This window comes from Crassostrea angulata, chromosome 3 (genome assembly GCF_025612915.1).
Source record: "Crassostrea angulata isolate pt1a10 chromosome 3, ASM2561291v2, whole genome shotgun sequence".
Classification (NCBI taxonomy): Eukaryota; Metazoa; Mollusca; class Bivalvia; order Ostreida; family Ostreidae; genus Magallana; species Magallana angulata.
The window spans coordinates 3,022,590-3,041,779 of NC_069113.1; the positions used below are offsets into that span (position 1 = coordinate 3,022,590).

Here is a 19,190-nt window from a genome sequence, read left to right on the forward strand (position 1 = left end):
CACCGCGTTTTATCATTTATCATGTTTATATAGATAATTTAATATTAATTCATTACTGATTTTTCCATTATCTTCAGTATATAACAAAATATAACCTAGTTTTGTTATGTCTCCTGTTTTGCAGTTGAACACTGATGTCGTAAAATACAATACTGAACGGGGTTTACGATACTTTGGCAGATTCGTCTGACATCACGCTGTTGAGCAGAAGCATCTCCATTTCCTACAGCTAAATCAGGTATTTGTGAATCTCACTCTGAACAGGTATAAGCCAGAAGTAAAGTTCCTTTGGTGATTTATACAATTTTCTTTGTAAATTGAATGACTTTTCTGTTGCTTCCGTATAAGGAATCAACTACTGGAGTCATCTTCTATGTAAACTGATATCTGGGCTGTATATGTTACTGTGAAAGGCGTCGCGAGTGAGTAACATGTCGAATTTTATGAATAATTTATTTCGCCACCTATGGCAGAAATGAGATTGAGTCTGACATATCCCCCCTACCACAGAGTTTCTGAAAACTAAGAATTTCTATTGGTTGTTTAAACTGATGACTTCAGATCTATGTTTTACCAGTCCGGAGCAAATTCTATCAGTCTGAATAAAACAGTACCTGTTGTTCAGTGTTGTATAGTTAGGGCTGGGACGATACTGTACTTAGCCGATTCGGTACATATCACGATACATGAGATGCGATACGATACTTATCACGATACATTGCAACTAAATGAAAACATGAATAAGGGTTAAAAATATATTCAATCTGTCGATGTATTACCGCATGTCCAAAGTTATTTTGATATATTTAAAATGAGCGTTGCACAATTTACAAATTACTTTAGTCTCATATACACTCCTTTTTTATAAACAAGTAATCCAAAAGTTGTCAACACTCCAGATTTAGCTTCCTAACAGTTTTGACAACTTTACGAGGTTTTCCGCCATCTTTGTACTTTCATAATAGGCGCGCGGACTAAAAATAGCCGATATATGAAGCTCCGATATTTTTGGAAAATAAAAAAAAGTTCGCTTAGGTATCGTTGTATTAATGGTAAATGTATCGATCCAAATATCGTCAAAATAAATACCGTGATGCACCGGTGCATCGGTGGATTGTCCCATCCCAATGTATAGTTACCCAAAAAAAACTATAACTAGGTTTTAATAAATGAAACACTCCATAATACGTAATCAACAATTTATTTCAGAATTTGTTTCCTAATTCCATCTCTTTTATAATCTCTTTTATTTTGTCCTTGTTCCTGCTCCATTTCAAAAATGTCTAGTGCAATATTGTGCCTTAGACTCACAGTTTTCAGCAGCTTTACTAGACTGGATAAATTCTGATGATATGTTTCGCAATCAGAAATAGTAGAAAATTGAACATTTTTGGAACCAGAAGTGAAAGCTGATTTATAAAATTGGCCAAGTTTGACCCATCTTTACACAAACAGATCATGTCGTGCCAGTAACCTTACTTTATTTCAGCAATTCCTTGCCTTTCTGCCACTTTGTTTTAAATTCAAAATTATTATTTTATTCATACTTTTACTTTTTTCTCAATCCTAGCATCGCATTTAGTTTACACCAGGCTTGAAGCCTGATAGAAAGTTATGCTAAATCTGTGTAAGATAATGGCTTAGAAGAAACTTAAGTTAAAAGCTCTTTAAAGCGTTTTTGAAATTATGACTAAAAGACAAAAATTCTGCGTAGACACTGAGAATTTCCAGATTGTTAGAGTAGATGTAATGGTCATGTGGACCAGTAAAACATTGAAAATATCAGGCATTTTAATTTTTTCTGTTGGTTTTGCCCGTAGGACTGATGGTTTATGAAAACTCTGCCAGATGGGGCACATGCAGCTAGCCCTCTGTTTGGTGATTTACTGTGGTCAATCATGCACCTATGTGGCACTCCTTTGACAAGCAATAAATGTTTACTTTGGTTTATACTCTCTTGAAGAAATCTGCATTATGTTAATTTATTTCCATTGGGAATGTACTCTTACACATTTATTATGAATTCATAAATAAATCTTTTAGAATTGATTTTATAATACATTGATTTTTGACAGGGAAGTAATGAAAAAGGATAATATAAATGCATCCAGGAAGTTGCAAATAATCATTATTTCTTTATCTAGGTGATTGAAAATGATATGACCCTTGTCTTTTGGCTGATTCCATCAATAGACAAGTGAAAAATAAGTACAGCCAATGAAAAATGTTGATCTTTATTAAAGGGACTTGGACACGATTTGAGATCAAAAATTTTATTTTTATTTTTTATGTATAAAATGGTTAACTGGTGCATTTTAAATGATTGACCAAAATATTTAATGTTAAAGTCAAGTTACAAGTGAGATACAGAGGTAAGAATTGGTTGTTATGTAAACAAAGCTCGAGTCTTATAGTTGTTTACAAAAATGAAATGTAGAGAATTACCATTTCGTAGACAAAATAACATGCAAAAAACAATTTAAACTAATTCAATATCTTCATAAATACTATTTTCAACAAAAGAAAGATACATTTAATTGAAACTTACACCAATACAACACATTTGTAAAAAATGACATTTTTGAGCTTTGTTTACAAAACAAAGAATTATAAACTCTGTATCTTGCTTATAACTTGATATTTGACTAACAAATTTTGACATAGCATTGTAAACTTCTATATTTATCAGTATAAACATTGAAAATGGGAAAATAAAATTTGAAAATTTTAAGTCAAATCGTGTCCAAGTCCCTTTAATGTACATCCAAAGCTCAATTAAGATGTTTATTATTTCTTTGAAGGTGAAAGATTACCATGGGAAAGAAAAGTAAGAAGCAGAAGGATAGTGGAAAACGTGCAGCGGCATCTGTAGAGGGAAAAGAGTTGTCCAAGCAACAGAAGAAGCAGCTGATGGAGCTGGTGACCCAGTTGTTACAAAGTGTGTATCATGTATATCATCTTAGGCATGTTCAGCAGAGCGGGTGCTTGCAAGCGCAAGCTAAAATTTGTTGCAGGTATAAGAAATTTTGATGAGGGCTTGTGAGCACCCGCTCTGCTGAACATGCCTAAGATATGGCTACTGTCATATTCAATGCCACACTAAGAATGACATTGTGTACCATGAGGTCAACAGCAGCCCATTTAATGATGTTGCTTACAGTGTACTCCCCCTTTTGTCTTTATCAAGATTTTAATTAAAGCTGTAATAAATTGTACCTATATCAATATTTGTAATGCACAATAGAAAACAGAACTTTGTTCTCAAAATAATAGAAAAGTTAAGTTAAACCAACAGTTTTTTATCACTCAGAGCTTTATCTTTATACATATATTTACAAATAGAGTAAGTAAAAAAATACAGTTATCTCGAACGCTGATGTCTCAAATACAATGGATATGTCAAAGTGATTTGTAAGTCCCAACCACCTATTTTTTAAGTATTTCCCCCTTGTTATTTCGGATATCTCAAAGATTTAGTTTGAGATAACAAAGTTTGACTGTACTTGATTTACAGGATAATGCAGAGTAAGTACATGATTTAGACAAAAACTAACAATTACTAGTAATTGTAATCCTGTACAGTACCGTGATTCTTATATATTTCAGCATGTATGGTTATTCCTGACGGTCCCAAGGAATATGAATATTTTGTGGAGCTACACAGCATTGTTGGGAAAATCCGGGCTCTTCAGGACGGTCAGTGTTTCATTTTGTCAATACATTATCTTCAGAATTGCTGTGCATGAATAATGTATGTACAGATAGCTTTCAGTACTTTGATTCAACAAAGGTAGTGTGATCATTAAATGACTGATGTAAATTGCCTTTAACTGTTCCTGACTTCTATGAAATACATCTAAGGTTTCCATCCAAAGTAATTTCAGACAAAATTGACTATGCAAACCACTTAACTTATAACAACACTTTCATCAGGAGTTACATTAATTTTACATCTTTGCTTATAACTCTACAACTGATGCTCAAGTTGGTTGATCATCAGAAATTTATTTAATACTAAAGCCATTTAACAATTAAAATACAAAAATAAGATTTGTCCAAAATAATGACCATGCCTCTTCAATATTTTCAAAAGTTGAAATGAAATCTTATAAATTGACACTGTCAATTACAGGTATTTCTTCTGTATAACTTGGTTATAGCAAAGTCACAGGGACCAGTGTATTTACGTACTATATTTGTAAATCATTGTTTCTATATAACAATTGGTTATACCGTAATCACTAGAGAAAATTTGATTTATTCATATTTTATTCAATAAGACTACATTTATGCTTATGGAGGCAAAAAATTAAAAAACATATTTTAAGTCAATTGGTATTGGTTATTTTTGAAACTATAAAAACATTCGTTATAAAAGGTCTAAAAATTTTGTAATTTTTCACCTCTTAGTATTGGACTTTAAAAAACCAATCTGTTATATCTGTAAATTTCTATATTCAAATTTGTAACACTGTTAAATTTTGCAAGGATTTGTTAAGAATTTTCCCGGTGGAGACTCTATAAAACTTTATATTCCAATTTAAGGAATTTTACTGTACCAGTAATAACTTTTGATGCCATTCATTCTAAATATTTTGGTTGAATTTGTTTCAAATTAGCTATTTCTGAACAGAATACGCTAGAGAATATCAAGAATACTTTTGTTAATGCTTTTATTATTATATCTGAATTGTAAACTCTTCATGAAAAAGCGATAATAAAAAAACTTCATTGATATATTCAACCAATTTTAGAGCATAAATAAAATTTGACACTGCATTTGTTTATCTAAAAGAATTCATACAGATACTGACAGTAAATATCATAGAGATTGCATATGATCAACCAATGCCCCCTTGCGGATTTTTTCAAATGAATGGCAATTCAGTCTGTTTATACAAAGAGAGTGAACTATAACAAAAAATGTAACTATCAAACAATTAAAAATTCACCATGTTTAGCTGTTATTGATTATAATCATTTATAGAGTATATTCACATTTAAATAACTGCAGCATTAAAAAAGATATAAATTTTTTGAATTTCAGGCAAAGAACCTCACCATTAAATAAAATATTCAGCATTTACCAGTAATATAACTAAAATGATATCATTCTTAATAATTATTTTATTAACTTCTGAGGTTTAGTTTTTCACAATAATTTTAAGCTAGGTATTAATTTATGAAACAAGAGTTATAAATTTTATAAGATCTGCAAGCATCTATTTTGTACCATACAGATCCAGATACTATGAATTCCTAATTAAACGCGAGGAACTAGTATTTGCGTGAATCACAAGAAGCAACTTATGTGAATTTTAAAATCTCACTTTTATTTTTCTGAAAGTTTGAACTGTATGAATAATAACAAATAATGGTGGTCGGGATTTTATATTCTCGCCAATTGATACAACACAACGGAATAGGGAAATTTAGTACTCGCATAAAATCAGGAATTACAGTACCGAGTTATGCATGTCAAAATGTTATTTTATCCAAATTTGTTTCAAAGAGGGTGAAAACATCCCCATTTTTTAATTTTAATTGAATAAATCAGTTGGATATAGTCTCTGTCATTTGTTAAACTGAGCACTATACATTCTTTACATAGAATTTTAAATAGCCACTAACAATCACTATAGTCTGTCCCAAGTTATTGCTTCCATCACTTTTTGATGATTATTGATAAAAATACACATGCCTGTGAAAGATGTACAGTTGAAATCAATGAAATGGAAAATATCCAAGATATCTTCATTGACAAATTATCCCTTTTCACTCATAAAAGTTTACAGAAATGAAAACAAATTTCTTACAGAGATTTATAATTGGAAATATTTACATCTTTTCTCCATTCGGAAGTACTCGGGACACCTCGCGCAATTTTTAAACATTATCATCGGGGCATATTTATGGCTCATGCAATGCAAAATCCTGGTAGACTTTTGTAAAGTGATAAATAAGCACTTTTTTAAATAGTCTGTTCAACTCTTGCAATGTTTTTTCCCCATATGGTATACCGGTACGTGTATTTGTGATCAGTAACGTAACATATTTGTTCATTAAATAGTTTCTGACAAATTTCTTTTAATGAACTGATTCAAAATTACATTATTCAATTAGCGAAGAACAATTATGTTTCTTTCATTATTTCTAACAACATCTACACATGTATGTTCACATTGCCTGATTTGTTCTCCAATATTAAGCTTTGTAACTTTTAACCTACAAGTAGAACATTACTAAGTTTTTTGTTTCTGACATTTGTTTCCACATGTTCAGCATCATGTTGTTAACATGCATTTGATAAATGGTTGGGTCTGTAAAAATGCACCAATAAAAATCTTTGTTGCAAATCGCAATTGTAATACTAGTAGGGTGATTTCACCATGCATCTGACACCTATGGGTTTTTCCCTTTGTTCATGCACCAAATATTGTCCAAATATAAATAAAACTTGTTTTAAAAGTTACAGGTTTTCCCCTCGTTTAATTATTGGAGAAATAATTGTGAAAATGTAGAAAATAAAGCAAATTAATGAAGTGTTGAACTATTTCACCATGGATTGGACAATATTTATCAAGCATCGGACAACTATCAGTAGAGATTAAAAATAAAAAAAATTCTGGTTTTAATGCAAAAGTACAAAGGTTCAGAAAAATAAATTCATTCAATTGCTATTCAGATTTCTTTTAACAATTTATCTTAAATCCTCAAATCTACATCCAGTGTTTCTGTTTAAAGAAAAATTTATCATGAGGGGTTCTTTATCGTGCCAGCTCCTACTGGAATTTTGGACTAAAAAGGCTGTGTCCGTAAAACTCGAATTTTATGTGGTCTGAGGAAAATGTTTGTATAAATTATTTTTTAAATATTTATTTTATTTCACATTTAAAAAATATTACAAGGAATGGGCACATAATATCCTTATTATTAGAAGAAATCATGCAATGAAAACTGTCCAATGCATGGTTAAATATGTGTCCGATCCATGGTGAAATGAACAAATCGAGCAAAAATGACCTTCACATTAATTGTTCAAATTTCTTGGACTTATTTTGATCAAATTTTGTTTCAAAACTTACTTTTTTCCAATTATTTTATGCAGAAAGTGCATTTTCACTATTTACAATCAAATGCACAACATTCAAATTAGGGATGTCAAATCGGTCAGTTTTTAGTACTCGGTTACTCGGACGTTTTTCCGATCGAGTACCCGGATACTCGGTAAAAGTGTAAATAAATGTGAACAAGTACATTGATAACTGTAAAACCTTGGTCACTTTTGTAGAAATAAAACCACATGATATAATGGGAGGTTTCCCCGTAAGTGTGTTTCTGTTGTAAGAATTATGAGCAATTTATTTATCAGATAAATACAAGATAAACACATCAAATAAAATCATAAATTGTCCAAAGTGGGTTTTTTATGTGATCAACAAAAGAAGATAGTCTACTGTGAAGCTTTGTTAATCCGAGTCCAGTTTCTCAGATAAACGCAGGATACACACAAGAAATAAAATCATAAATTGTTCAAGACGATGTTTAATACGAATGTGATTTAACATTTTTGTCGTTCCCCCCGTATAGGATAAGTTTACTTTGCACAGCTGACATTTTACGTTTTTTTTAATCTTCAGTTCTTTTAAAATATTTTCAGACCTTTGAAGTCGGTGGTGGCATTTTAGGTCTGTTCATTTTCTCTACTGTGTGCTATCTAATTTATATAATAGAGTATATATTAAACGATGTTCAGTGAAAACAAATCATTAAAGTAAGTCAGAAATAAGGGTAGAAGACAGCCAAAGGTGATAAAAGCTAGGTAACAGGGGCTCGGTCACGATAATTACTATATAAACACAGCCACAGGCGATAACGGTCATTTAGCATATTTAGAGGCGTAGGAAATCCTAATTACTGTATGCACAAGTGCAATGGACATTTTAAGTTTTAAAACCGATGTTTTAATGCATTATTAAATAAACTTAGAAATATTAAAAAATATACATCCGAGTAACCGAGTACTGATTTTAGTAATCGATACTCAGACGTTCGATCGAGTACCCGGTTAACCGGGTACTCGTTGACATCCCTAATTCAAATAATGCCTTAGTGTAAAATCTTCATAACTAAATTTTCAATGAAGGCGTATTTGGCATCATTTTACGATGCCTATATTGCTTTTTCTTTGACAATATGACTGTGTGTCATATTCTTAATAAAGTTCATTAGTTCTAATTCAGGAATATACAAAACAACGCATGAGCGCATGCACATTTATTTGTATATTTATAACCAAAGTTGTCCGATCCAAGGTATGTGTCCGATGCTTGGTTAACACACCCTACAAAGTTTAACCAGTATGAAAGTGTCATTAATGAACACTTTACTATTTCTGTTGTTGTGTATACTTTCCAACGAAATTTGTGATAATAGTTTATTTGATATAAAATTTAATGCCAAAATTTTACATTTTATCAAAGGGCCTCCCCTTTGATAAAATGTAAAATTTTGGCATTAAATTTCATGAATAAATGTCAATAAATGAAATACGCATTGTTTTGTTTTAGTTTTTATACCATTGTCTCAATGTCATTAGTACACTGTTGATATTTGACTTTCTTCACTTTTTTGCCTGAATACTCAGCAACAAAAAGATTATCATCAGTATCTGTACATATTCCCCATGGACTATCCAGTCCACAGTCAATGTAGCTGATAAACTGTCCATCCTGGTCTATAATGTGGATGCAGTTTTTACTACTGCTGCCATAACCAGTATTAGCAATAAGGATGTGACTCTGACTGTCTGTGGTGATTCCTTGAGGATAGAACTGCTCGTTCCTTCCAATATGACTTCCTCCTTTATACCGAAATCTCAGCTTCCCGGCCTTGTTGACAACAACGGTTGCTCGGCCTCTGTGGTCAGTCACACAGATATCTTGGTTCCTATTTACAGTGATGTAAACAGCGCATTGATACAGAGGCTGGCCGTCAACATCATATTGAATGCTTTGTTTCTCTGTGGAGCCTGAATAACCCATGACTTTTGATTGTTCTTTATCTTCACTGACCATGGTAACCAGGAGGTCACCAGAGGAGGTACCACAGACACCGCGAGGTCTCCACCCCTGTAGTCTGATCACTGTCTCTATCTTTTTATTTTTCACAATATTTACAGATTCATCTTCATAATCAGCAAAAACAAAATCTCCATTTGGTGTGACTGTTATAGATGCTGTAGTGCATCCTGATAAGGTTTTGATTGACTTCAGTTTTAAGTCCTGCTCTATACTGTAGAGTTTCATGATGTTGCCATTTCCACATGTCCAGAAGCTGTCACCGCTCAGACAAGCTACATTTTTCAAGAGTTTGTAATCGGTTTGTATAGTGGCAACTATCTTTGGCTCATCGAGTAGTCTGACAACTTGAGGAGAGGATTCAGCTGCAGGGAAATCATCCTCTTTTCTAAAACAGTAGCCAGATTCATCTGAAGAATATGAAAATGATGACAAATTTCCAAGCAGTTCACAAAGTGTGGCCTCAAATACCTTTCTTGGATTGAACTTGGGTAAGAATGGCACAATCTTGTCTGGAAGTTTTCTGTATTTTTCTACATTGCCTTCAACATTCTCAAGTCTTGAAATATCATTTGAGTCTAAAACATTATCAAATAGATGCATTTCATCCTTTATATTGCTGAGTTTTTCTTTGACTTCATCCAGATGTTTCTGCAGAATCTGCATCTGCTTTGCTTTCATCTTTTTAGCTTTTGTTTTATGTCCTTTGATGAGTTTGTTAATTTCTTTGTGCAAGTATTCTCCATGTTCTGTTATGGCTGTTATTAGATCTTGATATCCCTTCTCTAACTGGGTAATTATGCCTTGTATATCAGATGCAATGTGCTGATAAGTAGGATAGATTGTCTGCTTCAGTTCAGATTTATCATTGGAAATCTGTGATTTCTTTTCTTCTAGAACTTCTAGAATTTTAGATAAATCATGAGCAGAATGCTGGTCTGTTGTAAGGCAAGAGAGACAGACAGGAATTTCACAATGATTGCAATACATGGCACATAGCTCTTTGTCATGAGATGCACAATCAGGGTAAAGAGGGTTGGAATTCATGGAGCGAAATTTGACAACTCTATGGTCAAACAATTCATCAGATGCCATGTGTTCCCCTACACAGGCGGTGCAAAAGTTTCTGTCGCAGGTGTCACAGTGCATCTGTACCAAGGCCGTCTCACATAGGTCACAGTACACTGCTTCCTGGGCACTGCTCCGTGGCTCCTTATTGGTTCTCCTACGGGGAGGCATGTTGTAATTAAGGGCTGTGAAAAAATTTTGATAGATATAAATCGATACAAGAAGCAGTGTGTTTCTAGAGCTAGTATCTGGATTTCTTTCAAATAACCTTGAAATTTTTTTAGCATTTTCTAGTGTAAGGGAGAAGAAAAAATTGAATGATTTCTGATCTCTTTCTAATGTGTAAGACCAAAAAGGCCTGACAAAAGATTGATATAGGCTTAGACAAACTTATTACCGGTATTTTTATTTCAGAGATTCTAATTTTTTTTTTCTAGCTCATGACAAAATAAATGAAATACAACTTACAATGAGGAATATAATTTTTTTCTTTTACATGTGTACAGCTTATTTACACAAAACCTTAATTTTTTAATTGAAAAATTATTACAGCCCCTAATAAATAACAGAAAACAGTGAATGTGTAAGGTTTTCACTAATCAGAAACTTAATACAAACTTAAATACAAATCTAGAAGGTGATGATATTTACAGTTGAATGTTGGAAGTGGGCATTTATCATAGCATAAAGGGTGCTTTAATTAGCTTCATAAACAGCTTGGACAATAACATGAGAAGTTCTACTGCGAATACGTAGACATAATACATGTAGTTCAAAAGCCTGAACGCCCCTGAAAGGGCTTTATGATAGACAAAAATTATAACTTTTAGTGTTATCTTGGAAAAAGATATTGGAAAATGGAAATACTTCATTAAGAATTGCTTGTAATCCATAGTATTACCATACTTACTTGCTCAGAAGTAGAGAATAGCCGATTCAAGAGAATTGTTGTCAATGCATGTACCGGTCGTCTCCAGGAAGGCTGTCAGAGTCTGTGGTCATGTGATTAGAATACCTTTGTTATTTGCATAATTATTCAGTCTGTGTCTTTCTGCTGGAAATTTAAAAACCAGATTGAATAGAGAACCAAAGAAGGCATTTTGAAACTCCTATTAGTTCAGCTAGTTTATATCTACTTTAGTGGATATTTTACACCCTGACTGCTCTAGATATGAAGGCTTTTGAAATAAAGCATTTGTTGGAATTTTGGACTAAAAGCGTATTTGGTACAACGAAGTACCATCAATTACTGATATTTCACATGCTCTTTAAAATGTGGGGTATGTTTCCTGTGTTTAATAATGCAGGCTGTGTATCATCTCTGGACTGGAACTTGTGTCCGTACTTTGCCATACTTTTTTCAATGTGTAATAAAAAATTTGCATATAAAGATAACATGCAAATTTTTTTTTAAAAAACTTCAACCCATCCATATTGGCACTACATTTCAGCAAAAAACAGAGCATATATATAGTCTGAAATCAAATTTTGCAATACTTGAAACACATTGTAAGTTTAAGATGGTTAGATTAAATGCACCCAACTCAGAGGAATGAACACTGATTTACCTTTTTCTTCTTATTTTTAAAGTATGTTTTGTCTATACTGGTAGATTTCAATGATATACTTCTTGAGAAATTCTTGATACAACCAAATTCAGGAGTGAGATACCTTAATAAGGCTATTTCAAAAAGAAAAGCTATGAGCTGTTTTGTTTTGGGGATTGTTTTAATTATACCCGGCACTCTCCAGTATGTTATTAAAAATATATATATATAACAAATACAGTATGTTTTTATAAATAATTGTCTGGAAAGAAAAGCGACCATATTATTTGCACTTAGATTGCTGAAGACAATTGTACTTGAGAAAAATTGATCATAAATCAATCTTTACTTCTTTAAAAATAGTAGTCAGGAAATGACGCAAAATGTGCGCATGTGTCTATGGGGAGGTAGAGGAGAGGAGGGTGAACTATAATCTATATTGCAGAAGTAAATAAATTTATTTTAAATTCCCTTAAAAGATCAAATTCATCATTTTCTTCAAGAATTCTAAGTGGAATAAGAAGGATAATTGTTTGGGATAGCAATTGATGATGACATGAGAGGAAAATCTCTTTTGTGTAGCATTTGATGCAACAAAAAATGACAGAAATTCAAAACTGCTTTTTAAATGTATAGTTGTACTTCTATCAGGCCTAAGCTGTCCACCACTTGACAGAGAGAAAGCTATCCCAGAATTCCTGGAGTGGGTGAGGAAGCATGGAGTAGACACAAGCGCGGTGGAGATCACCAGTTTCCCTGACTGTGGGTATGGACTGCAGGCCACCAAAGATCTCAAAGTAAGAATCAGAGAGATGCGTACTGTTTGTTCACCTTGAATATTTGGGTAATTTTTCATGTCAGCAATTATTTCATTTGCACATGCCATCATTTGCAATTTAAGAAACTTTTTCATTGCATACAATACCAGACATAATTTCATTTAATTGTATTGTTACATTACAATTCACCAATAATGTATGTCTGATTATTTCTGATTAGATTTTCTGACAATTTTCCCTGACCTGGCCACTTTGACATTGCAAAAGATAAAAAAAAAAAATACTACATAAAGGAAATATGCTTATAAAGTATTTGAGTTCCTATATGAGTGGTATATGTTATTTCTAGGAGACTGACCCATTCCTGACAATACCAAGGAAGGTCATGATGACAACAGGGACAGCCAAAGAATCACTGCTAGGTGAGAGTGTAATATTGTTAGGTGAGAGTGTAATATTGTAAGGTGAGAGTGTAATATTGTAAGGTGAGAGTGTAATATTGCTAGGTGAGAGTGAAGTATTGTAAGGTAACTGGTTACAACAGCAGGTTTTCTATATACATGTATACTCATTATAACAATAAACACACATCAATAACCATTATGCAGAGTACCAGTAATTCAATTTAAATATCATTCATGGTTTCAGATAATAAAGAAATTCCTAACCAAGATATTGAATACTATAAAAGCAGAAATGATATGCTGTAATTGTGTTCATTGACCGCTAAAGAGATATATAGAGATATATCAGAAGTTGTTAGATATCTGTATTTGTGTGCTGGATATTAGTAGGTTAAAGATATCTGTTTATCTTTGATAATTGTAAGTAGTTTGTAGATATCTGTATCTGTATTTCTGTTATAGATATTTTTGCTTGTGTTATCTGTATTTTGATAGAAGATGTTAGTATTTATTTCTGTTGTAAATATTAGTATGTTTTAGATATCTGTATTCCTGTTATAAATATCAGTATGTTATAGATATTTATTTCTGTTGCAGATATCAGTACTTTTGTCGCAGATAACTGTATGTTGTAGATATCCATAATGCTGTTGTAGATATCAGTAGGTTGTAGATATCTGTATTTCTGTTATAAATATCAGTATGTTATAGATATTTATTTCTGTTGCAGATATCAGTACTTTTGTCGCAGATAACTGTATGTTGTAGATATCCATAATTCTGTTGTAAATATACATGTAATTAGGTTGTAGAGATCTGTGTTTCTGTTGTAGGACCCCTGATAGAGGAGGACCAGATCCTACAAGCCATGCCTAGCGTGGTTCTTGCTCTCCACGTCCTCTGTGAGAGACGACAGCCCGACTCCTTCTGGGAACCATACATTAGTATCCTTTCTTCAATGATTATCTGAAAGCATATTTTCATAATAATGAGCTCCATTATGAAAGAATCTAACTGTTCAGTCTTCCTGAATTTTGCTCAGTTGATGGGCCTAAAATGAGAATTTGTTTGCAGTTGCCTTTGCAACTGACCTTCTTAAAAAACCTCAATATTTAAGTTTTGAATTTTTTTTATGTTAAAGTTTCCAAATATATATCAAAAAATCTGTTTTGGATTTTTTTTAAATGTGTGTCAACACAGCTGTAAAAGACCTGTGTGAAAGGGGTGTTTAAATGAGATTACATGTTTTCCATAATAAGTAAGGAATTCTTACTTGTATCTAAATAATTTTCACTAGACAATTATTGTTCAATAGAATATTAAATAATTAACATTTTTAGGTTATTTTCATTTTGAATAATAATACAAACCCTGCCTTGCACTCCAACCTTGCATTGATGAACTGTATTGGACTACATGTATATGTTATAAAATCAAGGTACACCCTTGTACCTTACAGAAACACACGTATAAAGGAAGGCCAATTCAGTTCAGGAAAGAATGAGAACAATTAGCAATAATGTTAAAGTTATTCATTACAAAACATTAGGGGTATTTAGAATGTCCTTAACCTTTGACACAGATGTCCTTCCTAACGAGTACACGACCCCTTTGTACTTCTCTCCAGAGGAGTTGCTTCAGCTCAAAGGTTCCCCTGCCCAAAGTAAGTGACTTTGATCCAATTACACAAAATAATAACTGAAACGAGGCAATATTTTGCAATACAATTACCGTCCTGTGTTTGTAGGTGATTGCATTAAGCAGTACCGGAACATTGCCCGGCAGTATGCCTGCTTCTACAGAGTCTTTCAGGTCAGTGCAAATTGTAGACCTTATTTTCCACTTTAAATATTGACTGAAAAGGTTTATGCCATAAATTGGAGATATGTACTATAATATTTAATGTAATCTTTCAATTTGTTTGTTAGGATTAATGTATCTGACATTGTGGTTTAGTTTCATTGCTGAAATATTTCTACATCTTGCATTACAGACCAGCCAGAATGCTGAAAAATTACCAATCAAGGACTGCTTTACTTTTGATGATTACAGGTTTGTTGTAATTGTTTAAACCAACTGTCTGATGCTTTTACTGTTTCTCTGACAACTTGGGAATGAACCAGACAGGATATCCGTCTGATATTGGGTGACCTAGTATCAGTCTGATATAGATGGAAATAATATCAGTCTGATATTTGTTTGGAGTGACCTACCGGTAGTTATCCCTCCTCAGGTATTGTGTATCAACTGACAAAGATCTTGAGTAAAACACAGGCCACTTTATCTATAAATACATTCCTCTCTATTCTCATAATAAAATAAATAACAGGTGGAGCTCTTTATCAATTCATTAATCCAGACAATGGGTAGATGAGCATGTAATAAGTTATTTTATCATGGTTTCAGTGAACACTGAAGGATGCCACCATCTGTCTATCCAATAAATATGCATATTGGTGAGAATAAACATTATTGATCAATGTCTCTTTGTCCAACATCACTTGTCTGGAACATACTTTTTCTCCACTCCCCCCCCCCCTTTCTTAGACCAATCTGGCTCATACCTCACCCACAGAGTGTCTTTAGGTAAATATTGTGCAGACAAGGCTATTAAACCAAGTTTTTAGCTTAAAGATTAAGGTCATATATAGCAGATCTGTGTCTAAAGTCCTTGATAGGACTCCATTTTTTTCACCTTGGCCTTATCTGTCATATAATACACCACTGAGTACTTGTCAGACGAGATGTACAAGGATCTTGAACTAAATTTCCAAGTCAGAGGTTAAGGCCAAAGCGAAGTTCTCTGATACGCTTTATGAAAGGGGGCTCTTTTAGATGGTTACCTAATCAATGATTTTAAGTTCATCATGAAACTGTAGTTGATACCAGGGTTTTATTTCTCCTACAGATGGGCAGTCTCTACGGTTATGACAAGACAGAACCAAATTCCAACACCAGATGGCAGCAAGATCACGTTTGCTCTCATCCCGATGTGGGACATGTGCAATCACTGTAACGGAACGGTGAGTCACCACCGGATAGTGGTATAAACCGTCTGTTGTGCGGTGCTCTGTACACACAAGGAATTGTTTTGTTAATATTGTAACATGAGCTATTTCCTTCACTGCCTAAACTGAGTTTTTTTCACCTGATTACCTGTGTGAAAACCATGATTAGAGTCATTTGTTCTGATCTTTTTTTTGATGATTTGACCATGTTTAACATTGTAAATGCTTCAAAATGACAGTTTTGCTCAAATCATGGATTTTCAAGAACATTACATGTAAATAAAATATGCGTTCAACCTTTTTCACCTTTGTTAATACTGTTCTGATAAAAAAAATCCTGATATTATTTCAGATCACCACTGATTATAATTTGGAAAAGGACTGTAGTGAGTGTTTTGCTCTGAGGAATTTCCAGGCAAAAGAGCAGGCAAGTATCTGAAGTAGTCAACTGGTTAAAAACTTGTTTGATAAAAGAAATACTTAAAGTTACTATAGTATAGCCAAAGAATAAAGTCAACACAGATAGTTAATCACATGTACTGGTATCTGAAAAGTTCATCCAATAATCTTCCATCATCTGTCTGTTGACATTTTGATGTGAATTGATACCATGGTCACATTTTCTTCCAGATATTTATTTTTTATGGTGCACGGTCAAATGCAGAACTTTTAATCCATAATGGGTTTGTTTATCCTGAAAATGAGCTTGACAGAATTGCTATTCGATTAGGTGAGTAGTCAGTAGAATAAAACTTGTTAGACGCCCACAATCTGTCTGTGTTTTAATTATTAACCATGCTCTCTATTTCTTAAGCTTGATTGTGTCCAACCCGCAATACAAAAATCTTCAATGTTTCAGCGTGCAACTGCTACTCTATTTGATTGATGCGTAAAATCTCAGAAAAAAACCCATTTTAATAATAAAGAAACAGTACATTGTACATATTTTACATGTTTTATGTATCTCTTTCAGGCATTAGTAAAGGTGATCCACTTTATGAACAGAAAAACGAGCTGCTGAAGAAGCTAGGATTGTCTGTGTAAGTGAACGCCGAGGAACAGATAAATGACCTCCTATCAAAAGGTTGATTGGTTTCACTTGATCACACTGAGCTAATATTTCAGGTTGAGGAATTTTTATATACACACTGGAATGATTCCTGTTGACCCCCAACTAATGGCATTTCTTCGAGTGTTCTGTATGTCTGAAGGTAGGTGTGACAGGAAGTTTGCTGAGATATTTTACATGAACTATGATCTATTTACTAAAATGTACATTGATTAAAGTGACATCAATTAAAGTTTAGACTCATTTTTGACCTTTTATTATTATTCATGTAAAAATAAAAAAATAATTCATAGAAAATTAAAGATAAATTAATGTAATTTGGGAAGAAAATATTTAACTTTATTATTGGAGATTGGCATGATCTACCTCTCCAAAATTTACTGAAATACTTTTGTAATATTCTCTATGACTTTACACACTGTTTATACATGTATTCTGTACTTATGGTTTTCTTGCCATTCTGTCAGAAAATCTCAAAGAGTTGAACTCCAAGGAGTTGTCAGAGGCAGACGCAGATCGACTGGGCGACATTGACGTTCCTGTGTCGGAGGAGAACCAGGAAAAGGCATGGGCATTCCTACAAACCAGGACCGCCCTCTTACTGCGGGCCTACGAAACATCTGAGGAGGTATAGCTTTTCCAACGTTATAATGTATAGAAGATCATAAAAAATTTGACAATAGAGACTTTTAATGAATGATAATTACAGTTAGAGAAAATATAATAAATTAAGATATGATTATTAAGTTATTTATATTTAAGATTATTCAGTTATTCATATTTTAATGTTCTACTTAACTTTTTTTCAGGAGGATATTGAACTGCTGAAAAAGGAGGATATGAATATTCATGAGAGACTTGCTGTGCAATTAAGAATGTGTGAAAAACGAATCTTAAAAGCAACACAAACTTATGCTGGGGAGCGAAAAGCATCTGTCAAGGGAGATAAATCTGAAACAGCAGCTGCATAGTGTTGAAAAATGTATTGAAACCATGAAAGTGGCATTTTAAATCTTTTCATACCTTTTTGCAATGTCCCCTTCTTTATTGAGAAAGATAATTTTATATCCTTGTAAATCCAATTATGATATTGTGCTTGTTTATGGAAGTCAAGGCTAAACAGGCACTGATGAGTCCAAGCCTTGAGGAGTTGAGGTATTTGGTTATGGCAATGCACTGAAAGAATCTGTACCTGGGGTCAATTTGTTATGATTATTTTTTATAATTTGATGAAGATGATGACAATATTTTAAAATATATTTATTTAGCTTTCTTAAAAATTTCGATGATGCACCAAGAGAAGATAACTCTTGGAAAGATTCAGGCTTACTGAATGTACGGAAGATGCAATAATGAAGCCCTCTCCCAATTTTGGGGGTGGGAAAAGGGAACTCTTCAAAGAACATCAGATAAACAACAATTGAAGAGGGCTACATTCTTGCTGTTTAACTGAAAGTTTTGAGTCTTTAGTGTATTTTTGTTACACAAGAATGTGTGAGTGAATCTTTGTGGATATCAATAAATCATGTTAATGCCTCCTGCCTTTTTCTCTTGTTTCTATCATCAAATTTATAATAAAAGTGATGTTGAAACATTCTCTTCTAAATGTATTGAATCAATTGATCATGAAGTATCGTGTGTGTTATACAATGTTTAGAAGTAAAAGCTATTTGTGCATTATAACCTTTTGTAATATATAATTTCATAAGAAGAAAAGGGAACCAGGAGGAAGAATAATCCTCAATGATTAGATATATGGGGTTTTTTTTGGGGGGGGGGGGGTTGAAAAACTATGTTATATTCTTGTTTTTAAAATTGTAAATTAATTTAGCAATGCTAGACAGTGAACTATTTTTTTTTCTTCGAATAATTGTTCTCTATTTTCTGTGAGAGACATAAATAACATGTTATTTTTGTCTCTGCTATTTTATAATGTTTTTGTTGCATGTTGCAAGTTACTTGGTAATAAATATACAGTAATATATTTATTATCAAGCATTATACAATAAAATGTCCTTAAAAGGGATAGTACAGCTTTTGGAATGTTACGGTATTTTATTGATAGACTTTGTTAACACTACGAATTCCACCATTAATTTATTTTATAAAAAAAACCAAACCAATTATGGTACAAACTATCAAATACCGAATTTACGTCACGCCTCACCTGCAGTCCTATGAGTCATGTGACCACTATTTATCGTTTTTTCATACCTGTGTGATGACACAGTTATT

General features: G+C 32.9%; 2 protein-coding genes across 2 annotated transcripts; one reads left to right on the forward strand and one right to left on the reverse strand.

Annotated features, from left to right (window-relative positions):
* The first annotated feature begins 147 nt into the window (after positions 1 to 147).
* Positions 148 to 18,491, forward strand: LOC128177723 (actin-histidine N-methyltransferase-like). The gene is made up of 16 exons (XM_052844549.1): positions 148 to 238; positions 2,802 to 2,938; positions 3,607 to 3,696; positions 12,347 to 12,492; positions 12,824 to 12,896; positions 13,712 to 13,822; positions 14,461 to 14,541; positions 14,626 to 14,690; positions 14,872 to 14,930; positions 15,787 to 15,901; positions 16,239 to 16,313; positions 16,517 to 16,616; positions 16,860 to 16,926; positions 17,012 to 17,097; positions 17,423 to 17,583; positions 17,765 to 18,491. The coding sequence occupies exons 2-16, from the start codon at positions 2,815 to 2,817 to the stop codon at positions 17,924 to 17,926; spliced, it is 1,515 nt and encodes a 504-aa protein (XP_052700509.1). The 5' UTR covers positions 148 to 238; positions 2,802 to 2,814; the 3' UTR covers positions 17,927 to 18,491.
* Positions 8,565 to 12,304, reverse strand: LOC128177722 (tripartite motif-containing protein 2-like). The gene is made up of 2 exons (XM_052844547.1): positions 11,059 to 12,304; positions 8,565 to 10,333 (listed from the first exon to the last, which is right to left on the reverse strand). The coding sequence occupies exon 2, from the start codon at positions 10,317 to 10,319 to the stop codon at positions 8,574 to 8,576; it is 1,746 nt and encodes a 581-aa protein (XP_052700507.1). The 5' UTR covers positions 10,320 to 10,333; positions 11,059 to 12,304; the 3' UTR covers positions 8,565 to 8,573.
* Positions 18,492 to 19,190: the final 699 nt, after the last annotated feature.

Coding starts and splice junctions, on each gene's coding strand:
- LOC128177723 (XM_052844549.1), top strand. CDS start 2,815: ATGGGAAAGAAAAGTAAGAAGCAGAAGGATAGTGGAAAACGTGCAGCG. Junction 16,927..17,011: donor AAGAAGCTAGGATTGTCTGT/GTAAGTGAACGC, acceptor CTAATATTTCAG/GTTGAGGAATTTTTATATAC. Junction 17,584..17,764: donor CCTACGAAACATCTGAGGAG/GTATAGCTTTTC, acceptor ACTTTTTTTCAG/GAGGATATTGAACTGCTGAA.
- LOC128177722 (XM_052844547.1), bottom strand. CDS start 10,319: ATGCCTCCCCGTAGGAGAACCAATAAGGAGCCACGGAGCAGTGCCCAG.